Consider the following 15,099-nt stretch of genomic DNA (forward strand, 5'->3'; position numbering starts at 1 on the left):
GACCTCGTGCGACCTTTCTGTGATTAGGCTCTGTTGGATGGCTGGGTATTGTGTAGTAGAGAGAGAGAGAGAGAGAGAGGGGGAGAGTGAGAGAGAGCACATGGCCTTGGATCAAGCCCCATGGCCATTGTCAGATGAGAACTGCTGGGTGGGGCTACCCCTTATGGCTTAGCCTTGCTGCAAGACAACGTATTATGAAGATTTGTTTGTTTTTTATCTTACTAGATGAAATTTGTCATTTAGTAATTTTGCAATAACGAGAATATAGGCCTATTATTTTGACAAGAAGACAAAATGCAAGAAAATCCAATGCCTTGAGAAAAAAATAAGGCTTTAAGTTTGATTTTAATAATATCATAAAAAGTAGCGATGATCATAACTCACTTCTTATTTTGAGGTCATGATAAGGCCTTATGGTTTCATGTTTTCACACTAAACAAGAAAAAGATATAAAAATCATGATGAATTCAGTATAAATTTGTTTTTGTGCAGGTACAATAGGAACTCACTTCAATTTCATTGTCAGTTCACACGCAAAAGGGAATTCAATCATTATGAGGATATGATTTGTTATTTAGAATGATGTGTTTCATCTTGGTATGATATCTTGATGATATGATTGGACAAAGAGAATATGCTTCTTAGAAGAAAAGATCTATTACTACAACTTTTGAGACAATTTCTTTGATCATATTTTCAATGAACAAAGATGAATACTGCTGTATTAAATTCAACATTTCTGTAAAACATGAAATGTAAGATTTGCACCATGTTTCAGCACTATCACAAAGTATTCAGATCGGTGTGGTTTATCAGTTAGTCATCTGTTTGCATGTCAGTAACAGTCTTCAATCTTTTTCACTTGAAAGGTTAACTTTTTTCAGGTCTTGTCGATCGATGTCGATGTTTTCTAACAACTTTTCAGTTCAGTTCACAAGAAAGTGTGTCCCTGCATTTGACGTAAATCACTTCCAATAGATTATTCTATAACGGGTATATGGCTTACTTTCCATGCCAAGTATATACCCCGTAAATAGAAGCCATGTTTTATATCTACGGCTTCTGGAGTAGTGGAAATGACTGTTACACAAGACTTGAACTTCAAACTTGGAACAGAGTATTCATGAAAGGTATTTTAATTTGTTGAATTTGATCATGCTATCATGGGGAGGTATTTAAAGCTTTTCTGTAGGAGTATAGGTCAGGTTTCATATGGCAAATATTCTAGATGCAATACACTTCCAATCAAATGAAGGCAGATGCGTGATCTCTGTGAAGGGTGGGGGGGGGGGGTCACAGTTGTAAAAAAATTACACAATTAAAGGGGCAATTTTTTGCAATATACTTCATGTAGGCCATTAGAGTTCTGGAGGGTAAGGAGGGGGGGGGGGGGGTGTTTGATGATATAAATTGTCCCTCTCTTGATCGGCGCCTCAGGTGGGTAGATTTTTTTATTGCTGGACTTACATAGAGAACAAACATCTCACAGACCTGGAATGACATACTTTTATGTGAGATATTTTTGAACTAGTCTGTGGGTGTTTTTCAGCCAAAGGTCTCGAAGCCCCTTTCTGAGGGCAGGATCTCGCTCGGAGAACGTGAAGGGCTAAATTTAGCACGAGTCACGTTGTAGCGGGGAAGTGTAGCATTTAGGAGAGGAAGGAAAATGTATTATGGGAGGCAAACGTGAAGGAATGTGACCAGAAGAGAAAGGGTGGGGTCCGAAAAGAGCCCTCTGACACCATACCTAAGGAAAGGTGTTAATGAAGGAGGAAAGAAAAATAAAACAACAAATGATGGACAGATATTTTCTCTTCTGTAAACTTCATTATTATGTTTCTGTACCACTTTGGTTGTAAGCAAGATTCAGGGTACAGGTATAAAGTCATACTTGACAAGTCCATTATAAGTAATAGCTTTGGAACTCACGTTCTCAACATGTATAACTCTGTACAAGATAGGCCTATATAAACATTCAATATAAAGAAATGTATAAATAAAGATCCAAATTAATCATTGTATAACTTTAGTAAGTTTTGTCATGTGCTGAAAGAGTAATGCGATTCACATTAGATGTAGGATGCCCAGGTCACTCTCTACAACACTCTCCCATGTATCTGTAATATGTACAAAGTACAAGGCCAATGACATGATGTGATGCAAGATGAGGCTGGAAACACAAACAGATTTTTGCATTTATTGACAAAACAGTTGTAGGTTTGTTCTAATGTGATGACATATATAGGATTGCATTGTCCTTGATGTATAGTTGTTTGGTTTATGTAGTCTGGGAGTCATAGCTAAACCTAGTGACCTGCCATATCCTGTGTTTAGAATGTGAAGTTCAGCCTACTTTAGATGGCTGGCTGGAGGATAGATGCCTGTTTTTACGTCAAGCAGAAGAGAGCAAGGGGAGAAAGAATGGTATATACTTCTTTTACTCAATAGGTGAAAATCTGTCATGAGACATGAGAGGGAAGATATTGATAAAGATTAATTATGTAAACAAATAAAGACAAAAATCAAAAGTTTCTCATACTAACATAGAGTATTTGTAATGCACCAACTCCACATGACTACCGGTAATGTTTTCGAGGCGCAATGGAGAAGAAAATCTACAAGTACATGAAAATACCAACAAAAATGAACAACAACAATGTGAAAGTGAATCTACTGGAAAGCCACTTTGAACAAATGAGTTTTTAGGCCATTCTTAAGTTAAAGCAATTTACACTTGAAATATAATGAATATTTTGTGGCTATTGATTCCATAGGTAAGGTCCAGCGTGTGCAAATACAGGCTAGCTTCATTAATTTACAGTCCGTTGGGTCATACAAATGCTGACGACTTACTGAAATGAAGAAATAAGTCATGATGCAACACAAGGGGGTAGCACCCTGTCATATATTTTAACTTGTCCATTCCAGTTACCTGTGCAGGCCTGGGCAAAGTATGATTGATGAGGTATTAGATGAATGATGAGAACAGGTATGGTCTGCTGGGGGTTAGGAACTGACCCGCTTCTAATGGCTCACGTGAAAAAAAGAATGCAAGGAAAAATCATCAATGGCTACCACAGGGATGGTCAACAACAACTCTAGAATCACAATGAATAGTAATAAGTAAATTCACACTATTAGTAAATACAAAGTCCAATTGATTGCATGAATAATTAGAGCATACTACTTTAAATCTAATAATAATAATAATTCCGCTTTTAAATTTGTCTATGAAAGTAGTGAGCCGAATGTGCATTTAGCATATATGGCTTTTTATTAAATTGTTATGCTGAGCTTGCCTCTAGGTTCTAGCTTGTATTTTTTTTTAATTGACAGTAAGCAAGGACACAACATTGACTGCTCAGTTAAGATCATCATCAGACTTCAGGTTTGCCATTGTTGGTGTTACTTTGTCAATCTATAGTATTTCAAGCTGGTGAATCTGCAAACAATTAGTTGATTATAATTAGTGGTGATAATGATCATTTGATATCTGCTACAAAGTGTGAATACGGCATAGTTGGCATGGAGAATTAATCTTTATATTTCCATGACATGGAGCAGTGAAGTCCTGTAATGAAAGCCATTTAAATAGTCCCATATAGAGGCCCATGCATATCCAGCATAAAAGAACTTGGCTCTATTGCCTTGAGCCAAAAAGGTGTTAACTGTGTGTTGAAGTTCATGTTTTTTAGTTGACTCCCGAGTCCCTACTAGCTCCAAACAGAATATATAAGAATCATATTCATAGAACACAACCGATCAACTTGGTTGAAAAGGTTTGTATTATTTCATCACCCTCGTTGGGGTTAAAGTAACTTTGCTCCCAAAGAAATTGTCTGTTAGGAGCCAGAAGGTTTGTTAACCCATGTACTTAAATATGCATTTAACTCCCTTCTGGCTCTGAAATCTGAACTGATGGATTATTAGTAAACAATATTAGTAAACAATATCGCAAACAATAGTAAACACAGCTTTGTTGCATTGTCAAACTTTGTAGTCTGCAAAGACTAAAATTTCCTTTGTGATGTTGTTAAACAGGGTGGTGGGATTTTTTGATTTTCGTCGTTAAATCTATCGTTCTATTTTTCCACTATCAAGTTGTCAGGAATTTGGATGACTTTTCTTTGTGTTTCTGCACGCACCTTGACAGAGAGTATCCAAATATCTGGTCTGTCTTTCTGACGTGCATGGGAGTTCCCTGCATGAGCTTGTGCTAATGATTCTGTCATTCTGGTTTTGTGACCTTCGCAATTCAGGAATTAACCCAACCAAAAAGTTTGGAGAAGTTTGCAATACCCATTGAGCCTCAGAAAAAACAACATATGTGTTTATTTGTTGGTGAGGTCCTGACGTGTTGCTGAAGTCGATTCAGGAGCAGCCATGTCTGAAAATCAGAGAGTACGGCCTGCGTATTACTGGGGTAAGATAGAGCTATTTTTTCTTTGATTCTGTGTATATGCTGGGTCCCAAGTTGGTGACCATCCTAAGTCGGTACTCACAAAAGATTGTTCTAATCTTCGACACAATAGTTCTCGTGATTTTCTACATGGTGCTCTTTTTAACTGGTGTATGTTCAGTTTTCTAATCATAGTCATGATCTTATCTCTTTTTCTGCTGCATCATGTGCCAATCGTAAATTTACTTATAGACCTATATTGTATATGCAGTATTGTCCTGGTATTCACATGCAGAGTGCAACCCTGCCTTTTTTGCAGTAAAAACTTCACAGAAACTATCAAAGTTTTATCATTCTACTAAAAAAAAAAACATTATGGATACTTTACTTCATAAAATGAGAGATTGTTAGGAATATAGTAATATAGTTCCCAGTATTTATATCATATCAAGTATTGTGTACTCCGTCTTAAAAAACGATATAGGCAGAGTTGTTTTTTAAGAAAAAACAAGAGGGTTTTAAAAGTTTGTTCACCTTGAGGGAGAAGATTTAAAGGCAAAGTTTTACAGTGAATGAGATGATAAAATGAATCTATGATAGCTCATGTTTATCTAATGATGAAAGTTGTACAGTACTACAGGTAGCAATATGTTTTTTACTGGAGTTTCGTATACAAACTAACTTACAAAGGACAAGGTTGTCTGAATGAATTGAAATTTGAAAAAAATAAACTGTGTGGGAAACGCATTCTCAATATGGTACAATTAATTATTTTTTTTATTATCAATGGTTTTGAAAATAATATTGCTCATTTTATGATTAAAAAGAAGTACATCTGATAAAAGAAAAAAATCTGTATCTAGTTCATATATTTGTTTATTAATCCATTATCGGAATATTATACCACATGATTTTACGCCTGATAATATTCATGGCTTTACGCCTGATAATATTCATGGCTTTAAGTTTAACGTTTTGAAAGCCAATTTTTGTTTGTCTTCCCCTCCTCTTGAGTCTTGGCAAGAGAGTGCAACATTACTTGGCTAAGAACATACTTCTGAAAGTAGCGTGATGATGTGAAATTTACCATGTTCACATTTACAGAAACATGCTATATACTTCATATGCTCCAGTGACAATTTCTCTGTGTTCAATTTCATATGCTTACTAAACTCCAAACTTCAACCCAGACTCAGCAATATAGGCCTATCTAAACCATACTAACCCTAACCATAAACCCAACCTACATGCAAACCCAACCACCACTCTACTTCTACTTCTATGGTAATACTCATCAACGCCTGTTCAGCATCTAGGTGAGGGTAAAGCATAGAGTTGTTTTATACAGCTCTATGCAGTACAGTTCCTGAAAAGGGAACTAAATACTCTAATACCTCGTGCAGTCACAGCGCCAAACTGACTCACGATCAACTCCGAACCAACTGAATTTTGGCCATTACGAGTACTGGTATCTGGCTTGTTGGTGTGACAGAGGTTTAACCCATATCATTGACAAAATGAAGTGTAGAGCAAAGGTTAGGTGAGCACTTATAAAGTGTGCTTCTGTACAGTTTCTATCAAAGATTGTTCAAAGCATCATTAGAATCATGATTACGGTATGTACCGAACCTATCTCTTATTATAAAGATAATCTTTTTTTGTCCTTGATAGTTCACAATTATCAGTTTTACAATGCTATAAGCAACATGGAGGGGAATATATAGGGTTATAACTCGTACCTGAACATGCCCAAAGTCAAGAGAATGTTATGTAAGCGATGCCAAGCCTCTTATCAACTAGGTTGAAAGATGAAGGAAGCAAAGTTTCACTTCTAAAAAACATCTTTCTTTAAGGCTGTCTATAACAACGTCATGAAAGAGTGTCTCAAGCTGTATTAAGTTGCCTTACTTGCCTACTTTATTCAAACCCCTTGTCTGCTTTGAGTAATTTGATACTCCAACAAACTTTTAATCTTTTCATGATCCTATTTATTATTTATAGATCTTATCCCACCTTTTGATAACTTTTGATAACATTTATTTTGCTGAGGTTTACAGACAGGGAGCTAGTGATCTGCTTAAGCACAAGATTTTATATGTCGATTTTAGTTGTATCATTTTTAGCCATGACCCTCCATCACACTTCTGCATTTAAAATCACCTGTTACCTTTCTTTCCCTTGTAATATATTTAATTTCTCAGAACCCTATTCTGGCATACCCTAAAACATCTAAACAATTTCTGGCAAGTGAAAAGTTATCAGATATGTTTGATCAATTTAATTTTTGTTTCTTCCGTCGCTTATTATAATGTGTAACTATGTTTCTTCCTGTAATGTGATATGTCCCTTCCTGAAATGTGCTATGTTAAATACAGGGAAATTATACCATATCAGAGTTGTAGAAATAAAACAAAACAAAGGGAATGTGTCATTAGAAATCTTCTGAGCCGTTTCCTGTCGCCCTTGATCTTTGCAAGGTCATTTTAGTCATAGATATATATTTTTTTGTGTGGAATTGCAATTTATTGTAGGTGACTATTATGGCCTTCATTCCTTTAAAAAATTCTAGTTAGATAGATTCATGTTTAATATTGTTTCATTTGAAAAGAATTTCCCCATATCTTATGTTTGATTATCTTGCACTGCATTCGTTCTGTACTTTGTCTCTGTCTCTCTCTTTAATACCCACCCCCTCCCCTTCTGAAGATATATGAAGTTAATTGATTCAATTCAATTTTAGCTAAGAAGCTCAGATAAGAGATAGATGAACAGGTCAAATGGTATGTTAGTAGATATAAAAATGTTTAATATTTTTTTAAAGTCAACAAGTTATGTAATAATTCACATGGGAGATTTTTAGAAATACATGATCTCTGCCAAATTTCAAGAAGAGTTTAGGAAAGCAAGACAGGAGAAATAATAGAAGTGAGATGGGGGAAAACATGTTAATTTTGTTGATGATTGTGCAGGAAATGTTGAGTGAAAAGCTTGTCCTTTGAAAGGAAGTGGCTTGAATTCACAGGTGGAAGTAATTGGAACTTGATGTATAGAGGGGGTGGGGTGAGTGCTTAGTGCTGAATCTACAAAGTTTGTCAACCTGAAAATGATTTGGGAAGTTGGAAAGGCTTTGTCAAAAAGAGAAAAGGAAAATAATTTTTGTTTTAATCTGGGCAACTTTTAAAACTTTTTGTTTTTTAGGGAGGGGGTTCTGAATCTAATTCAGGATAAGTTCTCCACAATATTCAAATAGTCTGTAATGCAGAGCTTTTTGTTTTTAAGAAGTTCCTCATTGACTTTAAATTTGTAGGTTTTGCTTCTTGCTTGTACATTTGCTGAAAAACGTCAATAATATGTTTTTTATTTTCCATGTCAACGATTTGCTATAACATTTTGATATTGAATAGATTACTGTAAGTGCAACAAAGAAATATGACACCTACGGTATTGACACTGTCTGTTTCTACTTGAGGATGGAAATTTTAAGTAAAGAATGTAATTTTTTAAGTTTGTTGGAAATAGTTTTAATCTTGGTTACATTGTATTGTGATAAACTTTTGAACTGTAAAGCACTTCCTTTTTACTGAGCATTTCTAGCAAACATAGAGAGGCAAACAATCGATGAAGTAACCGCAATGAACTTGGAAACCACACTGAAAGAATCGGAAACATTGTGGTCTGAATTCCTTTTATAAGTCAATACCAAGAGAATAGCTGTATGAGGTAATTTATTCCCTCATCAAATATGAATTGGGCTGTGAAAGTTTGTTCAATATGGATACAATGTTTGCAAAATATAAAAAACTCACTTTGACGTCAAAATGACATCAAGAGTAATGAAATGGTACCTCTGTAAATACTGGAGATATTTGATTGAAAATATTTATAGAAGTGACCGCTCCACAGGAAAAGATTGTTCTTCTTTTAAATGGAGTTACAGGGTGCAGATTCCTACTTTTCACACCTTTCCTTCCAAGTTTAAGAAGTTAATGAGATCCATCTTTTGGGGTCATCTTTAGATCCATCTGTCCTTCAGCTGTTTTGAATAAAAAATTATGTTTCAGTGAGGGGCTAGTTTCTAAGGGGGTGCTCAATGGGGGCGTGTGAAGCGGGGAAAAGGGCAGGTATTTTAGCTTGCTCTTGGGAGTAGTCAGAATTAGAATGAGATACGGGGAAAGTCAAAGATCGCGCCATGATTTTCCAATTTTGTTTATCTATTTCCAAAGCAAATGGAGTGTATTTCCCTTGGTTGTTTTTTGCCAGGGTGTGTGGAGCCTAAGAAAGGGGAGCAAGGAAACAGGATTTTTTACGACACTACCGAGACACGATGTAATATTTGATGAAATAAGTTCAAGAAGAGTTTACCAGCTATACTTCCAGAAGATCTAGATAAAACAATGCGATTTCATATCTGGTTTCCCTCTTTGTACAAGGAATGCCTCAAACGTGATCTCATATCCAGTATTATTCATTTCACAAGGCCTGACCTGATGGGGACCTGGAGGAAAAGAACAATCATTTTTATTCGACCGTTGGGAAAGAGAAAGAAAAGACATCCTACGCAAATAGAAGCATTCCATTAAAGGTTTCTACACTGACTGTCTGACTAGCAGAATCCATGCACCTACTATTCTCTGATTTAAGGGGTGCAGAATGGTGAGAAAGCGTCACAGAGGAAAGGGACCAGTTTTTTTAATGTGACTGCAGGGAGTGAGAGTGTTCCCTGGAGCCTGCATCCCATCCCAACCTCCCTCTGATAAGGACTTTCTTGTAAAGTCTTGGTGGAGATGTAGACGTGATGTCTACTTTGGAGCACTCCTTTTGGAATTCAGGCGCCCGAGATCTGGAAATGGAACTGAAGTTTGTGAGCAAGCACCGGGGAAACTCTCCCCGATGCTACAAAAAGACCTATTCAAAGGCAAATGTTACCTATCTAGATAAGCAATACTTGTCAGGTGTTATAAAGAGAAAAAGCAGGTGAATTGATATCGGTTTCAGTAAAAGGTCGTTATCTACATCAATGCCCCGAGTATTTATCGGATGTGCTTTTTGGGAGTTTCGACCAAAAATTGTAACATATATAGTCTATTTAGATCTCTTGGAGACTATAAATAGCTGGAAACTAATTTGCTCATTAACAGATCAAGGGCAAGGGGATCATATGCACCATGGATAGATATTGCTAGAATTCAATTGTTGTCTGTTTTGATGACGATGGCTTGATACTTGATTCAGTTTTGAGAGCCCATGTGAGTCATGGCATCGACACCCCTAGTTTATCTGATTCAACTCTTCAACTCTTCATTGAGAGGACGATATATGAAGTATGTGGGATAAATGTGTGATCATGTGTTGGTCGGGGAAACGATAGGATACCCCAAAATAAGCATCATGTAACCCTTTCACCTATAGATCGGCAATCATTATCAATCAAATCCCAACTTTTAAACATGACAAAGTCCCTCCTTGTGTCTTCCAATTCCTTAGAATCAATCGACTGGCATGTCAAGTTGTGTTTGGTAGCTTCTTTTGAGAAGTACTTTCCTGCAATGTTGCAGAACTTTATGAACAAATGCATGATCAATGATTACAATGTCATTGACTCAAGTCTAAAATGAGCATTATAGCAGAAAATATGCAAAGGAAGAAACTCACAGTGATGCTTTTTTATCAAAGCCTGACTATAATTTTCATTACCATGTCTAATAAAGCACAAAAATCTGTCCAGTTTTGACTATTGTAAAGTTAACTACAGAAGCTAGAATATCAATATCAGTGAAGGGAGCTTCAAATCTGTCTAGCCAAAGTTGTTAATATCCCTGCAGTAATAGACAGTTCACCTGGAAAAGCATAACAGAGAAACAAAGTGCTTCAGGTGTAAATTAAAACACATTCCTGCTGGTATGTTGGATGTTTATATGCAATTAAATGCTTAAAAAATGTCCTTCAGGGATTCCTTCACAATAGATTATTAAGACTATATGAAAACCCGCTTTATGTTGTTATTTGCATTTTGTAAAGATGTTGTTTGTCAAGGCATCAGGCAATATCCTGCATGAATTAACCACATGAATAGTAAGCTTTTTTAGATTGATTTTGAGATAATATTTCTGGTCGATTAGGCTTGAAATCTTCTCAACATGTCTAAACATGAAGAACAAAATATTATTTATATATTTATTTTTGGGGTTGTAGAGCTTGTTGGATACACATATATATTTGCAGGGAGACATTCAAATTCAGCTTTATATTGATGGTTTCGGAGCTTTTTTTAATGTTTACTTCCTTTGATACTATTGGTTTTCATTTGACATGCATTTCCAGTGGGTTTAATTTGAAGTTTTCTTCAGCTTACTTTTCGATCTAGTGATGTAAATCTTGATATTTTCTATGCCATGTGAAATTTAATATGTTAATAAGGCCTAATCATGATAACCCAAAGGTTTTGTGCATTTTATTTCTATGATTATATAAATTATTTGAATAAATTTTGATATAGTGTTTTTAAACTTTTTTCTTTTTTCTTTTTTCTTTTTTTCAATCCAGCAATGCCTCCAAGTTATTCACCGGGCTATTCACCTTACCCCTGCATGATGCCCCAAGAAGGCCAGTCAGCGTCCCTCCCTACACAGATGCAACTGCCCAATCTCCCCCATCCTAGCCCTTCCGAGTCGCCTCCGCCCCCGCCGAGGGTCTACAAACCATGCTTTGTATGCGCGGACAAGTCTTCCGGATACCACTACGGGGTCAGCGCCTGCGAAGGCTGCAAGGTAACCTAATCATCACAATCTTGAAGAATTTCAGGGAAAAAAATACACGGGGGCGCGGGGCGAATTAGCCCCCAAAATGCAAAAAAAAAAGCCACGGAAAGTCATAAAAGAGCCCCCCAAAATTACATAGAGTTCAATGCAAAATAAACTAAAGAGTGTTATTTTCATGCAAGCAAGCTTTAAAAGTAGCCCCCTAAATTGTTTTAGTATTTTTTCCCTGTTGAAGATTTATTTCCAATTGCCACGACAAAATATGACATAGAGCATAGTGAACCTCACATTAATGTATCTTATATAATGCAGATATTAAAGAGAGTACCTTAGGGACCGTTGTTATTTTTTCTTTGTTTCTTACTCCCATTACAAAAGTCTTAATATTGCAGGGCAGTTACTATGTCTTAAGATAAGAGAAATATGCACAAATTAAAAGAAACAACCTAATTAAAGGGTAGATACCAAAACTTTTATCTTCATCCAGGGGAGAGTAGAATGTTCAACTCATTTTATCCATGGTGGGCATTCTTAATAACATTGATATAATAATGTTTTAATATCTGATTTGAATGTGAATTTTGCATGTGGATACAGATTTAGCCTACACTGTTTCTGTCCCTCTGTAACATGAATGGATGGAAATTTTGGTAAGTAAAAATAGGAAGAACCGATTTAAATCGTGTGGATCAAAATCATTCTGAAACCGATACAGAACAGTTTTGACGTCTAGAAGATGTGTCACAAAGATAATATCGTCCTCTTTCTTGTCTTTAAAAAATTATCTTCTTGGCAGGGTTTCTTCCGACGAAGCGTGCAGAAGAACATGCAATACACATGCCACCGCGACCAAAAGTGCATCATCAACAAAGTGACGCGGAATCGCTGCCAACACTGCCGGCTCAAGAAGTGTTTTGAAGTTGGAATGTCCAAAGAATGTAAGTATAAATGACCGACAGCGTCCAGTGACTTTGATAGATGAGTTGAAGTAGAGTTCTGATCGGGCCAAGGGCTCCTATTGTTCTGCCATTCTTAATTGATGTCATGCCGTGCATTGTGGGATATCGTTGGAGCTGACATTCAGGGTACGGGTTGTTAGACCCTTGTCCAAGAGAGTGTTGTATGTCCTGCCCTCTGACATAGTATGAAGGCTATTAACTGTAATGAATGGATTCTTTAGCATGACTATCTGTATTAGTTTGAGGTTTAAATGCTCACTCTGATGGTGGTTGTCTGTTGAATGTGCAACAGATGAAAAGAGCAATTATAATAATTATTTATCTAGGGAGGGAGGAAGAGAATAATTTCCGAACTTTATTTATGTCCAGTTTGGCATTAAAGGAATGAATTTGGTTTTCTTAATATTTAGCAAAATTTTAAGCAAAAAATAATATTTTTCCCTTTGATGATAAATTCTGTTTATCCTCGTGGCTGATAATTCACTTGCAACATTCTTCATTGTGTAGCTCCTTACATTCCATGATGCCTTTGAGTGGCTTGCTCAAAGACCACATCGTCCAGAGTCACTGCTACACTTTAAGACAGCCTAGGCTAGGTGAAGCTTGCAGGAAGTAGTTTTAGGGTACCTGTATTCCCAGGAGCTAGCCACATACACACCGATCTGTCAGCGATACGGGTCTCTCTAAATTTAGGCTCGTGGAAGTTTTAAAATACACCCCAGCTGGACAAGGCTTAATCTGAACGCCCCCGCATAGTTACTATCTTCTTTCCTTTGGACGTCATGCTCTACGAGACGCCTTTCACTTTTTAGTCCGTTTTCGGCTATTTGTGGATACCTTTCCTGGCCTTCTTTAAGTGACCATTCAGGATTTCAGGTTAGGAAGAGTTTAAAGAACTATTATTAGTACAAACAATTCCCTTTCTTCTGCCTCAGTTCCTTTTTTATCTTTGTTCGGTTATGATAACGATGATTGAAGTTCAGGATAAAAATGGAATACTTCAGGCATGCCCAAATGACCAATTTGTCAGCTGTGGGCTACTGGGCAAGACATTTCTTGTAAAGGTTAGAGGGGTGCCCTCGACAAAGGCCAAGGTTGGTAGGCTGTATAATGAGAACATTTTAAGCTGTCTTTGTGACATGTACGAATCTATAAATGAGATTACACAGTAATGATCAGGAATGGATGAACTGTCATTTTCTCGTCAAAGCATCTAATTTTCAGGATTGTTCTTGTCAGGAGGGATTACAGATCCAGCTTATTTCTGTAGTTACACCCTCTTTGTGAATTCATAGGATTGATCATGATTGTCTAGGGGATGAGGAAGAGTAAGGAATGTGAACAATTATTTTGTTGAGCCTCAATTGTATGACGATATATGTATATAGGCATGTTTTGGTTGCTGAATATAATTAGTTGTTGTGCAATGTCTGCCATAGAATTCTTTGTATTGAAAGGTACATCTAAATTAGCATTGTCATGGACAGTTGCTGATATTGTGACTATTCATGTAGTAACTCAATTGTCTTTGACAACACAAAATTAAACAACAATCCGCAACCTTGAAATTGATAAATAATTACCAAATGGATGCGCCATTTACAAAAGCCTTTCCGGGAAAAGTAACTCATCCCAGACATTAAGTATTTTTATTGCATCATATCAGTTGACAAATGATTGAAAGGCATTAGATTGACAACGTTCAGAAGCCATATATTACTATCTTTCCTTAATTACTGTCAAATGATTGTCAGCTTAAGCTCCCCAATGCACCAAGGTCAAAGGGACTCATCTGGATCGTTACCTTTGAGTGATCGCTGAAAAAAACATGTAAGGCCCGCTTGAAGGACCGCTGACGGTCGGTGTGTGCTTGTTTTCACCCACATCAAATGTTTGCATAACATTTGAATGAGGATAGTATCAGAAGTTATTGTCAGAAAGGGGGAAAAAAGGGACATTTTTCTGTTGCAGTTTACTTTGCATTCTTTCTGTGATGGTGATAGACCAAGTTGCAGACTCTGGGTTTTTTCTTCTTTAATTCATGCTATTGACAAAACGAAGGAATCTTTGTGCTGGTGTAGTTGTCTTTGCTAACAGGGTGTTGAAGGCGAATTGAGCTGCACTCTTTCAGCACTCAGTTGTCCGCCCGACTTCTGGTCACTTGCCAAGTTGATACTGATTCAAACTCATGTTGGCAAATAGTCAGCCGAGCTATTCTTAGCAAACGTGGGTGTGAAATGTTTGGGAGTGATGACTGGTCGCATGCAGTAGGGTGAGGAGTAAAGAAGGAAAGGGGCTTTCATTAGTACTACTGCCTGCGTCCACATATTGGTGGGTCGTGTATACCTCTTAGAGCCCCCTTGTCTGGACCAGATCGGGTTATCTGACTTGGTATATGACTTGCTTTCATTACAAGGTCCTGCTTAATTAAATCTTAGAGGGCTAGAAATTTTGAAAGAAAGATTGCAAGAGCTAAGAGAAAGCCTACAAATGAACATTGAAAAAGAATTTCAATCAGTTTAATTGATATTTTTAGAAAAAATAGCATGTTAGAAACCAATATCAGAAATGTCCATGTATATCCATCAGAAGAATATTTGAAGTCCGGAAATTCAGGTTGCTCTTCTGAAACCCATTCCTTCACGTATGAATGATGGGGCCTCAGTGATTTAAAGTCGTGCTAAATTCTTACCATTTCCGACATTTCAGTTGAGCCAGTGGGGGTGGTAATTACATGTGAATGGATTAAAGGTTAAGTTTCTACAAATTACCATCAAATTACCATTAAATTACCATCAAACTACCATCAAATTATCATTGAATTACCATTGGATGTCATAGGACCTTGTCTATTCCATGGATGGTAGAGGCAAAGGGTTGGTGTATTCGGACCATAGAAGGCCAGGAGTGAAACATTTTCTATTTTTAATTGTTGTTTACATACATACATACGTGGAGGGCATACGGACATTGATAATAGAGT

General features: G+C 36.7%; 1 protein-coding gene across 1 annotated transcript in view; it reads left to right on the forward strand.

The window, feature by feature from the left end:
* The window catches only part of LOC574567 (retinoic acid receptor alpha-A), a 59,684-nt gene that overhangs the window by 29,955 nt on the left and 14,630 nt on the right, over positions 1 to 15,099 (forward strand). Inside the window, exons 3-4 of the mRNA XM_011682238.2 lie at positions 10,943 to 11,166; positions 11,954 to 12,095. Of these exons, the coding sequence (XP_011680540.1) occupies positions 10,943 to 11,166; positions 11,954 to 12,095 (366 nt within the window). The remainder of the gene's footprint in view (positions 1 to 10,942; positions 11,167 to 11,953; positions 12,096 to 15,099) is intronic.

This window comes from Strongylocentrotus purpuratus, unplaced genomic scaffold (assembly GCF_000002235.5).
Source record: "Strongylocentrotus purpuratus isolate Spur 01 unplaced genomic scaffold, Spur_5.0 spur5_scaffold_7, whole genome shotgun sequence".
Classification (NCBI taxonomy): Eukaryota; Metazoa; Echinodermata; class Echinoidea; order Camarodonta; family Strongylocentrotidae; genus Strongylocentrotus; species Strongylocentrotus purpuratus.